The sequence below is a fragment of the Anastrepha obliqua genome, chromosome 4 (assembly GCF_027943255.1).
Source record: "Anastrepha obliqua isolate idAnaObli1 chromosome 4, idAnaObli1_1.0, whole genome shotgun sequence".
In the NCBI taxonomy this organism is placed as follows: domain Eukaryota; kingdom Metazoa; phylum Arthropoda; class Insecta; order Diptera; family Tephritidae; genus Anastrepha; species Anastrepha obliqua.
In genome coordinates this window covers 22030659-22047204 of record NC_072895.1, presented here as the reverse complement: position 1 = coordinate 22047204, position 16546 = coordinate 22030659, and the positions used below count along the sequence as shown (strand labels likewise).

The 16546-nt window shown below is 36.3% G+C and overlaps 2 protein-coding genes across 16 annotated transcripts in view; one reads left to right on the top strand and one right to left on the bottom strand.

Annotated features, from left to right (window-relative positions):
- LOC129243546 (protein lingerer) overlaps window positions 1-12007 on the bottom strand; it is a 33353-nt gene extending 21346 nt beyond the window's left edge. For 7 of the 15 annotated variants that reach the window (XM_054880624.1, XM_054880627.1, XM_054880626.1 and 4 more), the window contains exons 1-9: window positions 11015-11065; window positions 9576-9758; window positions 9295-9486; window positions 9060-9234; window positions 7792-8999; window positions 7456-7737; window positions 7065-7397; window positions 6755-6966; window positions 6351-6458 (exon numbers count right to left, since the gene is read on the bottom strand). In XM_054880624.1, the coding sequence (XP_054736599.1) occupies window positions 6351-6458; window positions 6755-6966; window positions 7065-7397; window positions 7456-7737; window positions 7792-8999; window positions 9060-9234; window positions 9295-9486; window positions 9576-9758; window positions 11015-11050 (2729 nt within the window). In that variant the 5' untranslated portion in view covers window positions 11051-11065. Of the gene's footprint in view, window positions 1-6350; window positions 6459-6754; window positions 6967-7064; window positions 7398-7455; window positions 7738-7791; window positions 9000-9059; window positions 9235-9294; window positions 9487-9575; window positions 9759-10673; window positions 10764-11014; window positions 11066-11908 lie in introns of those variants that run through there. The other 8 variants (XM_054880625.1, XM_054880637.1, XM_054880638.1 and 5 more) reach the window with 5 other exon arrangements.
- A 3213-nt stretch (window positions 12008-15220) lies between these two features.
- LOC129244897 (probable 28S ribosomal protein S16, mitochondrial) lies at window positions 15221-15907 on the top strand. Its single transcript, XM_054882798.1, has 2 exons — window positions 15221-15446; window positions 15501-15907. The coding sequence occupies exons 1-2, from the start codon at window positions 15330-15332 to the stop codon at window positions 15768-15770; spliced, it is 387 nt and encodes a 128-aa protein (XP_054738773.1). The 5' UTR covers window positions 15221-15329; the 3' UTR covers window positions 15771-15907.
- Window positions 15908-16546: the final 639 nt, after the last annotated feature.

Genomic DNA, 16546 nt, shown 5'->3' with positions numbered 1-16546 from the left:
TTTATAACCTTCTAAGGTACTGGTGACCGCCGTAGCCGAATGGGTAGGTGCGTGACTACCATTCGGAATTCAGAAATTCGAATGAAACACCAAAATGAAGAAAAAGTTTTTTTTCTAATAGCGATCGCCCTTCGGCAGGCAATGGCAAACCTTCGAGTTTATTTCTGCCATGAAAAAGCTCCTCATAAAAAACCAGTTGCCGTTCGGAATCAACCTAAAACTCTAGGTGCCTCCATTTATGGAACATTATCAAGCCGCACACCGCAAATAGAAAAAGCAGTTCGGCGTGAACAGGTAGGAGTTTCGTCTAGTTTAGGAGTTTAGGAAGGTGGTTCGGTTCTCCTGGCAGCCGGTTCTACGTTACCGTAATGACTAGGGTTTTTCCCGACCAAGTAAACTAGCCCTGTCTAGTGCACCGTACTTTACCCCTAATCTGTCGGATTATACCCTCCCAATAAGCGTTTCAACTTTGGATATTTAGTATCAGTACTGTACTTCCAGTTTTTCGTCCTCTTTCTTCAGCTCTTCTTTGACGATATGTTTGACATTACAAAGGGCTCGGTCCCTATCGGTTCTGTTGCCACAAATAAAGAGGTTGGATAAAAAATGTGACAGAGAGTGTGATGCCACAGTTTTACTGAAATTAAGGGGTTATATAATATAATATATATACCTTGTGTTGGACTAAAAGATTGAAAATTTGTTTATGGCATATTCCAAAAGTACATCATCTTAAAAATATAAATTCAAAAAATCATAAAGATCGGAGCACTAGAACGAAAGTAACAGACCGTAGAAGCGCGCGACCTTATCCATAAATGAAGTGCACGCAAAATCTTAGACGCAATTATCTCGAAGTCGTGTTTTTTGAACATTACCGTCGCGGTGATCATTATTTATCAAAAACTATTTGACCGATTTGCATAAACTTTTTTTTTAATTATTCGAAGTTACAACCTCGTGAATCTGAACGGTTCACTTTTTATAAATATTTGCATAGTTCGCTGGAATTAATTTTTTTTTTGAAATTTTCAACCCCTCAAAAATCGTTTTTTTTTTTGGTGCAAAGCGGTTTTCATATCGAGAAAAATTTTATTTGGGTAAATAAACCGTTCAGATTCGCTAAAAAACATTTTTCTACAATAATTATTTAATTGTTCTGATTTCAGTTGAGGTGCTCATGCGCTACCGTGATCACCGCAAGCTTCTTCTAAAAAACGGCGCTTCGGGGGAGGGGCGATATCAACAATAAATACTAACATTTTTTAAAATAAAAACACCAAAATGTATTCTTCGAGAGTTACTCGTCAGTATGATATATGCCTCATTTGAATACAAATTCTTAAACATAATTAAAAAAATTATGACAATCATCCATTTTTTCAGGCTCACAAGGTATACAACCCCTTAATTTACATTATGGTGGTGGTTTATATAAATGATAGTGTTATTTTTATGCGAGAGATGCCTACGATAAGTCGAAAAAAAGAAACCGTATACTGACTGTTGCGGCCGCCGTAGCCGAATGGGTTGGTGCGTGATTACCATTCGGAATTCACAGAGAGGTCGTTGGTTCGAATCTCGGTGAAAGCAAAATTAATAAAAACATTTTTCTAATAGCGGTCGCCTCTCGGCAGGCAATGGCAAACCTCCGAGTGTATTTCTGCCATGAAAAAGCTCCTCATAAAAATATCTGCCGTTCGGAGCCGGCTTGAAACTGTAGGTCCCTCCATTTGTGGAACAACATCAAGACGCACACCAGAAATAGGAGGAGGAGCTCGGCCAAACACCTAACAGAAGTGTACGCGCCAATTATTTATTTTTTATTTTTTATACTGACTGTTGCAATTAAAAAAAAAACCTCGTAATGCCAAAAAAAAAACATCAAAAGAAGCGCCCAGAAGAAAAAGTATTATAATATAATATAATATTATTATATTTTGAAATAGAGATTTTCTTTCGGCGGAAAGGGATCCTATGTAGTACTACTATAAAAGGAGTAGCCGCAGCTGGTCCGATGAGAGTTACTTTTTTTTATAGCGCCCACTAAGGTTACCAAACGAGAAAGAATTTGGGCGCAAAAATACCGTGGACGGCGTTAGGTTGAGTGAGTGCTTAGTTATAGTTTTGGAAGGTAATTTATTTTCAATTTTAGACATTTTTTGTACAGCAGTTTATTTTTGACTATTCTTAAGTTCGATATTCTTTTCATAATTTTCATCTCCGAAATTTTTTGTTTCGCCTTTGCAAATAGGGGTTTTGACCTACCGTGGTATCAGATCCGATTCGAAATTAATACAAGGTGGCTCAAAATTTGATTTCATTTTGAATAAAAAAAAATTATTTTTTATGGATTATTAAATAAAAAAAATTATTTTGATGGATGGGCGTTTATTATCAATTATTTTGATCTTTACGCGCTCCATTGCTTGTCTGTTTGTATACTGCAGCTGTCTACTTCACAAGTGTCAAATATGATTGACGTACGACGCCATTCTTCCAATAGGATGATTAATTTTGTGCCACCGTTTATAGCAATAAAAATAATAAATATCTTTGCTTCTGTCTACTTTTACCTATATTTTACTTTTGCCCTTTTGCATCACCGCTCGAAATGCGCGATGTACCCAAAAAAACTTGCGTCTGAAAGACTTTTACCGTTTGTTCTATTGAAAAAGAATATTACAGCATTGCTAAAATTATTTATTTTCCTCAAACTTAAACAAAAAAAATTATTTATTACCTACGATAAGGGAGGGTTTTTGTTCCGCTCTGGGTAAGGAGAGTTTTAGTTCGCGGATTATTCCGTCGAATGATGCATAAAGGTTAAAACGTGGCAGCTAAAAATCTGACGCCAAAACCAAACATGACTTCTTTTGAACGCTGCAAATTCTATGCGAACATAGTTGTGAAAAAAAATTATTTTTTTTTTTGTTTTTGCAATTAAATCCTGTAAGGATATGTATAATATACAGCAGACAATCGGACATTTTTGAACATATCGATTTTTAAATTTCAGAGACTGTCAGAATTTTCAAAAAAAAGTTTTTTTTTTCCTTTTGCATTTTCTTAAAGTATTGTATAATATTTTAAAAATATTGTGTGAAAATGTGGAGAAATACTTTTCAAGCTATTCAACAATTAACAAAGGGCGCTCGGGCGCTCCGGAGCAGATAGCAAAACCTTAAATGCGTTTTTTTCAAAACTATGTTTTTTGAACTGGTGATCACTGTAACTTAAAAACTACTTGGTAGATTCCATTAAAATTTATACTGCTTTTGAAAAACATAAAAAGCTCGTGCCTGATCGAAGGATTTTTTTTCAAAAATTTCCATTTTTTTCACAATTTTTTTCTCGAAAACCTGAAAAATATTTCCTGATATTGTTAATTTAAAAAAAAATGCTTCGATCAGGCAGAAGACTATCTATTAATAAAACTAATTTCTCTTGTCCAATTGATTTTAGACGAATCTCCAAGGACTTGTGATGATCACCTCAAGGAACTTCTGGAGAAACGGGCTCCACACAAACAGCGATAACTTTTACAATTATTAATTTTTTTTTTTTTGAAATTTTGCTAAAGTCAAGTCGAAACATGAAGTATTAATGCTATGTTTTTATTTTTGTAATATAAAGCAATTGGCTAACAAAAAAAATTATTGAAAATCATCCTTTTTTCGGGGCTCTGACTATCCCTAACTCCTTAATTTTAAGAGAATTCCCGAAATATTTTCCGTTTGTATTACGATTAATAAAAGGGTTTTGAAGCATTGCTAAAATCTATAAAAATCGCCGAAGATGAAATTTGAAAAGCTTTTCAAAAAATGGCTGTTGAGTGAAAAAATTATATATCATTTCAGCGCATTAATCAAAATCAGATTTTTTAATTAACATCTTTATTGAAATGAATATACATATTATATATTTATTTTCGTTCAAGAACTTCTAGGGTAATAATTTATAAAAGAAATGTATATAAAATTTTTAAAAATTATTATTATAATTTTGATATATTAATAGAAACAAATTATTGCCTTTTTTTGATACTTTCAACTTCAATTCAAGAGCTTTTAAGATAATAATTTTTATAAATTTTTAAAAATTATTATTATAATTTTGATATATTAATAGAAACAAATTATTGCCTTTTTTTGATACTTTCAACTTCAATTCAAGAACTTCTAGGATAATAATTTATGAAAAAATTCTATTAAATTTTTTTTTAAATTATTATTATAATTTTGATAAATTTTTAAAAATTATTATTATAATTTTGATATATTAATAGAAACAAATTATTGCCTTTTTTGATACTTTCAACTTCAATTCAAGAACTTCTAGGATAATAATTTATAAAAAAATTCTATTAATATTTTTTTAAATTTTTATTATAATTTTGATAAATTTTTTAAAATTATTATTATAATTTTGATATATTAATAGAAAAAAATTATTGGCGTTTCCTGATTTTTTCAACTTCAATACCTTTCAAAATGGCGCGAAAAAAATTAGGCGGGGTTTTAAATCTTATATAATCATGCAAAACAGGTCAAAGAACTTGAAATTTTTATAATTAAAATCATAGCGCTTTTTTTTAATTGCATTAATAAATGTAAAACCCTTGAAAGTGAATGGTTAAGTTTTAAATAAATAGCACATGCATTCATCTATTTAGAAGACATAAATATAGTTCACACTTTAACAAAATAGGTCCTAATGTTTTGTGGAAACAGAGCGCACCATTGCGCCAATCTTAATACGATTACACCAACTATTAACTAACAATTAAATAAAAGTTTAAAAAATACCACTTCGGATTAGGGAGTTAGAATTTATCCGCGATAATGGATTCCTGCCGTAAGAGAGGCCTAAAATCCACACCTCAGCCTGTTATTTATGGCCATAACTCGGCGCTAATAGGCTAAACAAAAAAGGTACAGAAACGGCTCGGTGACGATAGAACCATTGCCGTCATTGTACCAATATTTTTTCGAGGAAGTTGAGCTCAGAGGCCTACTTTGAATCCATGAAGGGGGCACAAAAAATCTTTCAGGTCACAGTGCTGAATCTCCTCATAATAATAATAATAACTACCATTTTAGTGTATGAAAGCACCCAGTAATACCGATTGGATTCTTATTTCAAGGTTCCAGGACCTCAAAAAAAAAACAAGATTACAAAAATTTGATTTCAATTGGTTATCGTCGGAAGTAGTTCACTCAATGCATTCAATTCGGCACAACTACTGGTTACTGTAGCAAGTTAAACTCCATCCTATCCAGAATCGACCCCAAACTACACATATGTCCGGCATGTGAACCACCTTCTCACATGCCCCATCAAACCCACTCATCTAACACCCGTCTCCCTCTGGACCCAACCTGTCGAAACATCAAGTTTCCTAGTCCTACCGTTAGATGAGCTAGACGAAGGCGACCGGTGATTTCCACTAAACTGACCGGGCAAAGTTACTGCTACAACAACAGCAACATGCATTCATTTCTCTGAAATGGAAGCCAACAAATTTTGCTTTCAATTTTCCCCGACTTAGCATTTAAACCCCATTGCAGAAGCTGTGGGGACCTTTCACAGGAGCAGACTGTTCAGCACTTTCTCTATAAATGTCCGGGCTTAGCAGTTAGACGATTAAGGTCACTGGATGTTTCTATCTTCGACAGCCTAGGGCGGGCAGTGCGCCAACCCAAATCCCATCAATATTCTCCAATACATCAACAGCTGTGCCTGGCTGTAGATATCTGCTTGTTGGAGGTCTCACAATAGTATCAAAACGGCGCTTTAGTGCTACTTGGGGAGTGCCAGAGTGGTACTTCAACCATTCCAAGAATTCTATTTCCGTTGAAATGTGTAATAATATAAACTATTGTTGTAGCAGCATAAACATTCCCCCTACCTACATACCGGGAATGCTGCTAGAGTGACAGTTCTTGGCCGGGTATAAATCCGGGTCGTTTCGGTCGATTTTGATAAACTATTGAGAAGTGCTGGTGAAGTGACATTCATTGACCAAATCAAATCCGATTCACCTAGGTTATGAAAACCCGAATCTGGTGGTGTGGAGCTTGATTTAGCATACATATATATTAATATAATATATTGCTACGAAATGAGGAAAGAAAGAACTCATGAATAGAAAGAGCAGATCCTACCTAGGCTCACTTTCTATGAAAATAAAAGCGCTATTTTGACATAAAGGAACGCTCGTACCAGCCTAATTTCTTGTAACAAAAAAATGTGTTTGACTCAATGGATTTGTAGCGTATGGCAAATGATTTTGTTTGTTGTAATTTGAAACTAAAATGCTTTGAAACGTTATGATTCAAAATACTTACCCTGTGCTATTTGAGAGACCAGTTCCACCGTATACACTTTGGCTCGACTGGTATGCACTTTGCTGTGTTGGGTATCCGGAGGACAAATATCCAGTGTTTGTATTGCTACTGCGTTAGATTATTGGTTGTCAACATTAATGGTAAGCATTAAAGCCAAAGGCAGTGGATTGGCGGGCGGGAAAAAAGTGAGAATTTGGTTTGGGATAATTGTTATAGGTAATTCGATAAAACAAAACTAAATAAGCAATCACAAGTTATTGTATAACAAAATAACAGATTAACAAAACTTAACAAAAATAACAAAGCATAAACTACCAGTAGTCAACGAATATAAGCAAAACTTAATTGATAACAAAATAAGAAAGCAGTGAGTCAAAGTGTAATAAAGTTGCGTTGGCACTTACTTTGCATTGCTATTGCCACCGCTGCCACCAACTACGGGAATGTTTTGTGTAGCGTTGCCACTACTGCCACCACCAACATTTACAGCGCCGCCCGAATTAGATGCTGTCTGAGCGCTCACTGCTGACTGTTGCACCTGTTGCTGATATGAATTCATGGAATTCTGTTGATACGAACCGTACGACTGCGGCTGGTATGTGTTTGCAACTGACGACTGTGTATCAATTTAGGAAATTAGGAAATTGAAAAAATTTAAATTAATAAAATAAAAAATATAAAAAAAATAGTTTCAAACATTTGTGTTCTAATCACCTGCACATTTGCATAACTACTGCTATTGTACACTTGTCCGGCGGCCGATGGCTGGTAGGCATTTGCAGTCTTGCTGGCAACAGACGCACTGGTTTGGTAAGCACTTGCTTGATAGCCACCTGTCGAGTTCGTTGCGCTCTGTGACTGGCCATACGGATCGCTCTTGGATAGATCTAATGTGTGATTTGAAGTGCCACCAACCGACGAGACACCAACACCAACACCCACGCCCACACCACCAACACCACTTCCACCGCTGACAACTTGTTGTTGTTGTTGCTGTGGCACTGCTGCTGTAGCCCGTTGTGCGTAACTACTTGACAATGTGTCGCCCTGAATTACAGCTGTTAGTGAAATACTAGAAATACACCAAAATAAGTAATTCACTTACCAGTTGTGCACTTTGTAGGCCCGACGACAATGTGCTTTGTTGTTGCTGCACATTTGACTTGCTTTGATAATCAGTTGTTACATCCTGTTGTGATTGTACCAGTTGCTGCGACTGTGTCTGTTGCTGCTGCTGTTGACCATCGATTGTCACTGCTGCACCAAACTTCTCTGGCAAAGCGTCGAACGACTCTTCAGTGCCAAAGTCTAGGCCGCCAAATTGCACATCCAGGTAACCAATGTTATTCAACGTGTCACCCGGCATTTCCACAGCAGTCGATGGTATCTACAAAGTTATTTACATTAAAAACCTGCTGTAAAAGTTTTCTCGCTAAATTACCTTCGATGGTGGTGGCAATTTCGCACGTGCCCTTCGCACTTGTGGCTGTTGCACACCACCCGAGATTTGCGACTGATCAGCGCCCACTACGCCAAGGCCAGGAGCTGCCGCTGTGGTGGCTGCTGCTGCTGAGCCAAATACGTTTGCGTATGACGTCGGATATTGCACAGCAGCCGCATTTTGTGCATACGTCGCTGCCAGCTGCTGTTGTTGCTGTTGCAATGGTTGTTGCACTGCTGCGGCATTCTGCGATGTCAAAGAATTGAAATACTGAGATTGCTCTGCGGAAAGGGTGGCCGAAGCTTTAATTTGTGTTTGTGTCTGTTGCTGCTGCTGAACTTGCTGCACCAAATTAGCAGCCGCTGTGGCTGCATTCGAAAATGTATCTGCGCCGCTGCCAAACGGTGTAGTACTAAGAGTGGTTGCCACAACCGGCGGTTGTTGCTGCTGCTGCTGCTGAGGAGTCAGCGGCTGTGATTGCGACAGTTGTGAGTTAGTCACAGCTGCACTATATTGCATCATAGGAGTTGTAGACACTGAGGCAGGCTGCACAGCTGTGGGGCTACCAGTTGAGTTGTCCTCGTTTAGACCAATGTTGCTGCCACCCCCAACTCCAGACGCACTGCCACCGGCAACCCCAATTGAGCTGCCAACAAGCGTATTCAAATGAGATCCTTGCTGCTGCTGCTGCGGGGACGTGCCCAAGTGATGTTCTAACCCAGGTGGCGCTAACAATTCACTTGTACCGCTACTTACTACACCACTCACATTACTAACACCACCGCTAACCACACTTGCTGCAGTCTGATTTGGCAGATTGCTCGTCGTAAATACTTTACTATCCTTAAGTGAACCTACATACTCTTCATTATCCCAATCGCCCCAGGCGTCATCTTGTAATTGCTGCTGTTGCTTTTCAGCATTCTGAGCAATAGTATTGTCCCATAGCTCTACTTCTTGATGATCCTCATTGGCGCTAGAACGGGAATTGTATCCACGTTCACCGCGGCCACCAGTGCCACGACCACCAGCACCAAAGCGACCACCACCGCGACCACCACGACCCGCATAACCTCCGCCCCGGCCACCGCCACTGCGACCTCCACCGCCACCTCCACCTTCTCTACGCCGATAGTTATCATTGCGATCATCACCGCCACGTGAATCACGTAAATTACGCTCGTTCTCGCGAGCCTCTCTGCCGCGCCCTGTGTTAAATATTTTTAATAATAAATATGAGTTTGATAACATAGACATTTCATTCTTACAGCCACGACTGTCCGTGCCCCCACGTCCACCGCGATTGCTGCTTCGATTGCGTGATTTTTCGCGTCTGTCCGTGTTAGCATTGGTATCAGTCCATTCTCCATCACCACCGGCGTTCTCCTGCCCGACACTTGCAGCTTTGTTCTTTTTCTTCTTTGATGATGTTTCAAATGCTCCCTTAAATGGTAAGCCGCCATATTTACAGTCCTATTAATATATTTCATTTCACAAACTTACCACTGGAAGGGTCTCAAAGAGATAAACAACAGCACGCTCCATATCGTTATCGCACTCATATAACGCACAACAAACTTCTTCTTCGGAGCGTTGCGTCATCTCAATAAGTGTGGCGACTTTTTCGCGCATTTGTGGATCCTCAGATGTGTTACTATTGGTGATCTGGGCTATGCGTAATTGTTCAGCGGTTGGCTAGAAGATATAACAACATTTATTATAAAGGGAAATGTTTCTTATCGTTTCACACCTCCTTTTACATGGAGACTATGGATGGGACTTACTTTGGGATGAGACTTTTCTTTTTCTGTCTTTAAGACATCTGTTTTCTTATTTGATGCCTGTGTAGCAGAATCCCCACCTCCGCCTCCACCGCTGCCAGAATTTAATTTTTTTTGGATGCGACCGCCGCCGCTGTTTCGATTTGGTGTGCTCATATTTATATGTACACTGTATTTACAAGTAAGCTTTAGGGGTAATGCAAATTAAAACATTAAATTAAATATTGAGCTAATATAAATTTTAGAATTGTTTAAGCGATATTTAAACTATACATTTCCGCTTAGCAGTAAAATACTCATTTCAAAGTAAAGCTTTTAATAAAACCTAAATAACGTCTAAATGAAAAAAATGGCACTAAATCTCAAATATACATAACACGTATTTTTTGCTGTATTAGATCTGAATCATATTTTTCTCCAGGGGAAATTTCGAAAAACCCTTATCGTCCCACAAATAGATTTGGAGTAAGGACTCCAATCGCGACATGTATTTTTAAATTTCATTATTTTCAAAAATTTCACGAACAAATTTTATTTTATACTTTATAATTATCACGTTGATAAGTAAAAGTAATTAAATGTTTTCCCCTACACAAAATTATTTAATATATTTATCCGAAAAATTCAAATTAAAGCATGTGAAAAAATATCCATTATTATCCACAATCACAAACCTAATTTTACTAATATAAGAGAATATTAAATCAAGGTAAGCGTGAAGATGACCAACCACAACAGTGCGTGTGGTTCAACGTCTTGTTCTATGTGTCGCTGACTCCGCCGGCGGTATTCCACCAGCCCTAACCCCCACTTTCGACACCAACTGAACACATTGCAAACAATTCTTATATTCCCAGTGAAATAACCCGCCTCTTCGTTAATCCACATGTTCAAGCTGCTCGTCATTCGGCCTTTTGCCATCCTTCCTCGCAAACCATTTCGATTTTTGTGAAATTTACCGCATGAAACTTTTAATAGCATACACCTTTTCGTTTTCCACTTTTATACATTTAATTTCAGTGGAAAATATAAGCTAATGTGATGTTCCATCATTCATTCTAAAACGTTTATATAAACTCGTCATTTAGGCAGGAAATTTACCTTATTTTAAGCGTGAAACACAAATTGCATACACAAGAAATTGATTTATAAAATTTTTGCTTGACACACTGTTGCCAGCCTACTCACTAATAAAAACAAAAAGAGAATAATCAAATCTTTATGCGATTTATAATTAGTGTAATATGCGTTTTTCTTTAAAGAGAATTGTAAAATAAAGGAAAAAATACTTTTGATATTTAAATGACAAAATTATCATTCAAAACCAACCAGTGGATTCATATAATTTAACTAAATGTCACATTTTGTGACAAAGTGTATTTATCAGAATTTTTGACCAGTATTGGTAACCATGGGTACTTCGGCTTTTCTTTCCTAATTACTTTTTGTTCGGCATTTGCAGACGACTGAGAGACCATGTCGCCATCACGTTTATTCTGCTCAAAATTTTTGTCTTTTTCCAGTCAAACGCATTCTCGCACTCGATATCAAAATGAAACGGTATTTTTCTGCCGAAACAGAGTTGCAATTTATCATTAACAGATTATGATTAACAATCATTCATTACAAATAACTAAAATGTTGTCAATGGTACTCATCAACATTAGTTTTAATTTAATTCAAAGTTATAAAGCAAAAACAAATTCCGTAGCTAGTATTAAACCGGCAACCCTTTTGCATTTCTTTTCTACACTCGGCTTCTATAAAATCTGTGAGTGAAACACTAAACTATTTTCACAATCGTGGGAGGAAAAGAGAACAAAGCATCAAATACTTTGCGACGCTCTTTGTCCAGAAAGCAGACTGCAAAAGGCAAATAACCCAGAGTGAGATAATTTTTGTAAAAAAATGTACAAAATGGAGTAGTTATGGGAATATGTGCCAATAAATATTAGTTTTCACCGATTTGATGATAAAACCGGCAAATCATTACACTTGTCGATTCAGCTTCGCTTATATAGGGTGGGCTCTTCAAATCGCAGTATAACTTTTATTTCTTAAACAAATTTGGAAAAATCCCGGTCCATGTGGATGAAGACTCATGCGACAGGACGCCATTTCAATTGTGTTGCACAAGCACGCACTTCTCTTTCACACTTATAATCGGTACAATAGCGTGATGAATAAGCACTTCACTTGTACGCATCTTTTCCCAAAAATAATTCACCCATCTACCAGCATTAGTCAGATACAATAAAAATAACTGAATTTTGCACTGAAACAAATATTAACTTCTAAAGTTGTATTCAAATATAGAAACTGATAACTTAACACACATTTTTTCACTAATTTAAACAATTTAAACACCAGTTTTCTACCAATAAATTACTTAAAACACACGGAGCAAAAACACCGTACCTGCAGTTATGCCGTCTTCTTCTACATAAAAACTACGCGTTGCCACTATTGCGATAAAGTTAGGAAATGTGAAACAGGGTGTACCGTCGTATTGAAAAGGCAATTGACAGTACAAAACAAAATTAATATAATATTTACAATTAATAAAAAATATGTCGGAACAAATATGGCACACCAAATGTTATATGTGGCCCTATGTTGCACACTGGAACTCTAGAAATTTATGATGATGTTGAAATGTTATTATAAAAAAATCTTAGGTACTAATCGATGGTATCCCAGTAGTAATAAACTAAAGGAGCAAAATGATTTCAAAAGTTATTAAAACAAACACTTTTATATTGTTGCTCATTTCTATCACTAAATACGCGAAAGATGGTACACTTAGGGGTCAAACTTCACTTTCTCTTCACACAAGGTAATATATATAAACAAGGTAAAGTGTTTTTGAGCACTTAATTCCATTTTTTACGCGAAATTTGATGCAACTTCTTTAATCCATTTTTTTCGATAGCAAAAAATCTGCGAACACGCAAAACATTTGTCTTATTTATGGCTCTCATGCTATATTACTAAAACCATGAACATATCTTCGAGACGAGTGTACCAACATAAAAATAAATAATATTCGAAAGTCGAATGTACGTAGCCCCATGGTGAAAATATTTTTAGAGGTGTACTACCCAGCAGACCGTTATTCGGCTCTGAGCGAATTTGACAGATGTGCCGACGTCATTCGTTTTGTATTTCACTAAGCTAAAGCTAAATTTTGTGAGACACAAAACGAATGACATAAATCAAAGTTCTCCTCAAAAAAAAATTTTTTTTACCATACCTAACGAGCAAACCTGGTATCGTTTCCACGACAGTCGGTTCTACGTTACCGAAACGACCCGGATTTATATCCGGCTAAGGACTGTCACTTCAGCAGCATTCCCCATATGTAAGTATGGGCAATGTTTATGTTGCTACAACAACAACAACAGCAAACCTGGTATCTATCATCCTTAATGTAGCCCGCAAAATTTTAAAATTCACTTTATTTTGAACCCACCTCGTATTTTCCACAAAAACTTGGTAAATATTAGCATTAACTTAAATATATTGTTAATAAAAATGTATACAAAGTTAATGTGACGAACGAAAAATGAACTGACGCATGAGAAACGAAAAGAAGCTTGGTATTGCCCCATTTATTTTGTGCCTTCAGATTTTTAATCTTGGGGTCAAAACGCATCGATTGGTACCGCCTTTGACCTTTTCTGATCAATATTTCCATGTACTCCATGAAGTATATAATTACGAAATCTAAAAGTATGGCTTGATACACTGATGAAAGAATTATTCTTGGGCTCGACGAAGCTTTTTTTACTCCGCGTAACTGTATCAGAATATTTGTCGAAAGTGATACACAAAAATAAGTAAAATAAACTTTTCAGACTATTCGTTCGCTGTAGCTTACAGCTGAAGGCCAATTCATGGAATATGGCTTCGTTAGAGCAATGTGTATTTCACGTGTATTTTATTTTTAAAATTTGGTTGTTCGGATGTCAAAAATTCAATGAAAATGGAAATAAACAAATAACCAAACGACCAGGAAGGATCCTTTACTTTTGGCGTTCCTAGTGAGGAACCGAAACGGCAGCTAGGAATTACATCCTGCCGTATGCAGTTTGGAGCTTACACAACTAGCACCGAGTGTGTGTCATGAATGCGCCTTGGCTAAACGGTTGACTTAGACTTATACTCGTACCAATATAGTCAAAAGAAATAATGATCATTTAAACTTAAACGCGTTTTTCTCAAAATGTTGTTTTCAAAGTCGGTGACCAACATTACTCGAAAACGGCTAAACTGATTAGTCTCAAATTTTAACACGAGCTTCTTAAATATATTTTTTTAGTAATTTATCCAAGATTTTTTCGCACCGATAAATAAACAATTTAAGGACAAATTTTGGTCACAAATCATTTTTTTTCTTTCATTGAGAAACCGCCATTTTGTCAAAAAAATTTATTTCGCTTATTCCTTCAATTAATTATTAGATTTAACATTACTTTAACGCAATCTGTTTGTTTTTTTTTTAATTTCAGAGCATCCAGTTCAGAGATATAGTGGGCACCGCAAAACGTCTTTTTTGAGGGGATCTCCCGGAGATAAGCTGTAGCCCGTTTCCAAATAAATATTTTTACTAATACTAAGTCTTAAAATACAGTTAAAAGATAACCTAATATGTGTAAAAATTTTTAGATCAATAAATGTAAAAGTTTTCTCAGAAAAAATTCTGAAAAAAATTTTTTTTCGCCCTTCTAACTGTATGTAAACCCTTAAATATAATAAAATAATTACATTTGTAAATATATCGCACTTGTTACGTTAAAGCGTAACAACTCAAAATCTGAACATTTTCAGTAGAGACGAAAAACTGTTTCCGTAAATATTAATAATATAGGTATTACAAGGGAAAAAATATGTAATTGCACGAAAATATCATTAAAAACAATATAACGGTTGTTTCATTCTTATTTGTTTAGTAGTTGCGCTAAAATAACAAATTGTTGAGTGGTTACTCTTTTCCTTTTCTTTTTGAGTTGTTACGCTTTAACGTAACAAGTGCGATATGTAAATCTGTTTTGGTACTCCTCCAACTTGTGATAGGTGTCTTGATGCTATCATACAAATGTATGGACCTTTAGTTAAATGTCGCGAAACGACCGCTATTAGAAAGAAACTTTTTCTCTCATTTGTAAATTGCAATTTACAACAAAAAATGATGATACAGTACAATCGTGATAGTCCGACATTTCTTAATCCCACACGTTCGGTAATCCGACAACCTCATAACGTCTATGGATGCAATTGGCATTATTTTATTTTGATCAGTCGTAGCAGAGCGTATAATTATTTTCTTTAAGTTTAGCAGTTACGTTTTTGTTCCCCCACTAAAAGACATATTAATAAAAAGATTATTTTTGCATTATGCATTTTGATCATAATTTTCGAATTAACAGTGATTAAATGGAACCTTCGGTAGTCCGGAATATTTGATAATCCGACAACGAGTCGGTCCCGTATGTGTCGGACTATCACGATTGGACTGTATTCCGATAGTGATATTTTAATTTTTTTCTCACAGTTTTCTGGAATCTATTCTAATGATATACCGTACACAAAATTAATAAATAATATGGCATCACTTCTAGACTCAGCTGATCATTTGTCAAATCTATCCGCATTCACAATTGCATCAATAGCTCGTGTTTTCGTAATATATATAATAGGGGGGTTTGCAAGCTGAAATATAAGCTTACTTTCAATTAAATTCAAACTCAACACAAGATGTCAATCCCTCCAGCAAGTGGCATTGGACGCTACTACAAGCATTCGGCGAAAATAATCCGCTTCGTCCGTTTGGGTTGTACAAATCGTCCTTTTTACCATATTGTCGTTATGGAGGTATGTACTACAGCAGTACTCACTAATTTATACTAAAACTTAAAATCCTTCCAGCGTCGAAAAAATCAGCATCAACCAGTCATAGAACAAGTCGGCACTTATGATCCAATGCCGAATAAGCAAAATGAACGTTTAGTTTCTTTTAATTTTGAACGTATACGCTATTGGTTGGGTTGTGGAGCCCATCTGTCAACACCAGCGGCAGAGTTACTGGGTATTGCTGGTTTTTTACCTATACATCCGCGCACTTATATGACCGCCTGGCGTAATAGGCAACGAAGCGCAAGTGAGGAAAATCAAGAAAAGGATGCCGTTGTTACATAGCACCATATAAACAAATAATAAATTAATTTAATGTTTGTATTAATATATAACCAAAAACCCAGAAAGAGCTATAGATTTGTTAAATGTATGTTCGCTGAAAAAATTAGTACATACAAATACAAAGGCGTCAAGATAAATCGTCCCACTTTTTCAATATTATGAAGTCTGTATATTTTCGCATGCAGCTAGAAGCTCCATATGCACACAATTCAATTTCGCATTTGTATATATATATATATATATATCTTCTTGTGTTATATATACCATTGTTGTTTTTGTAGTAGCATGAACATTCGCCATACATGTACTGGGGTGACAAGTCTTTGGCTGGACATATATCCGGGCCATTCCGGTAACGTAGAATCGACACTTGTGGGAATGTTATGTATGCCGTACACCTGCTTGACAGGTGCTCGTACCAGGTTTTTCTTCCGATTTGTGGTGTGCTCTTAGAGTTTTTCTACAATTGGACTAGCTACACTTTTTATGATGCCTCCTCCAAATGAAAGATGGGGTTTATAAGGTTTAAGACAGAAAATGTACTCAGAGGAGCCTGTTAAGAGTTGAGCGCTATTAGTATAAAAAATATATATAAACAGATTGGCAATTCCCAAAAGCAATAATGAAGAGCATTAACTGTTTGTTCCCACGACAGTCGGTTCTAAGTTACCGGAACGACCCGGATTTACTATATATCCGGCCAAGGACTGTCATTCCAGCATTACTTCCCGTACATGTATGGGAAATGTTTTTACTGCTGCAACAACAAGCATTAA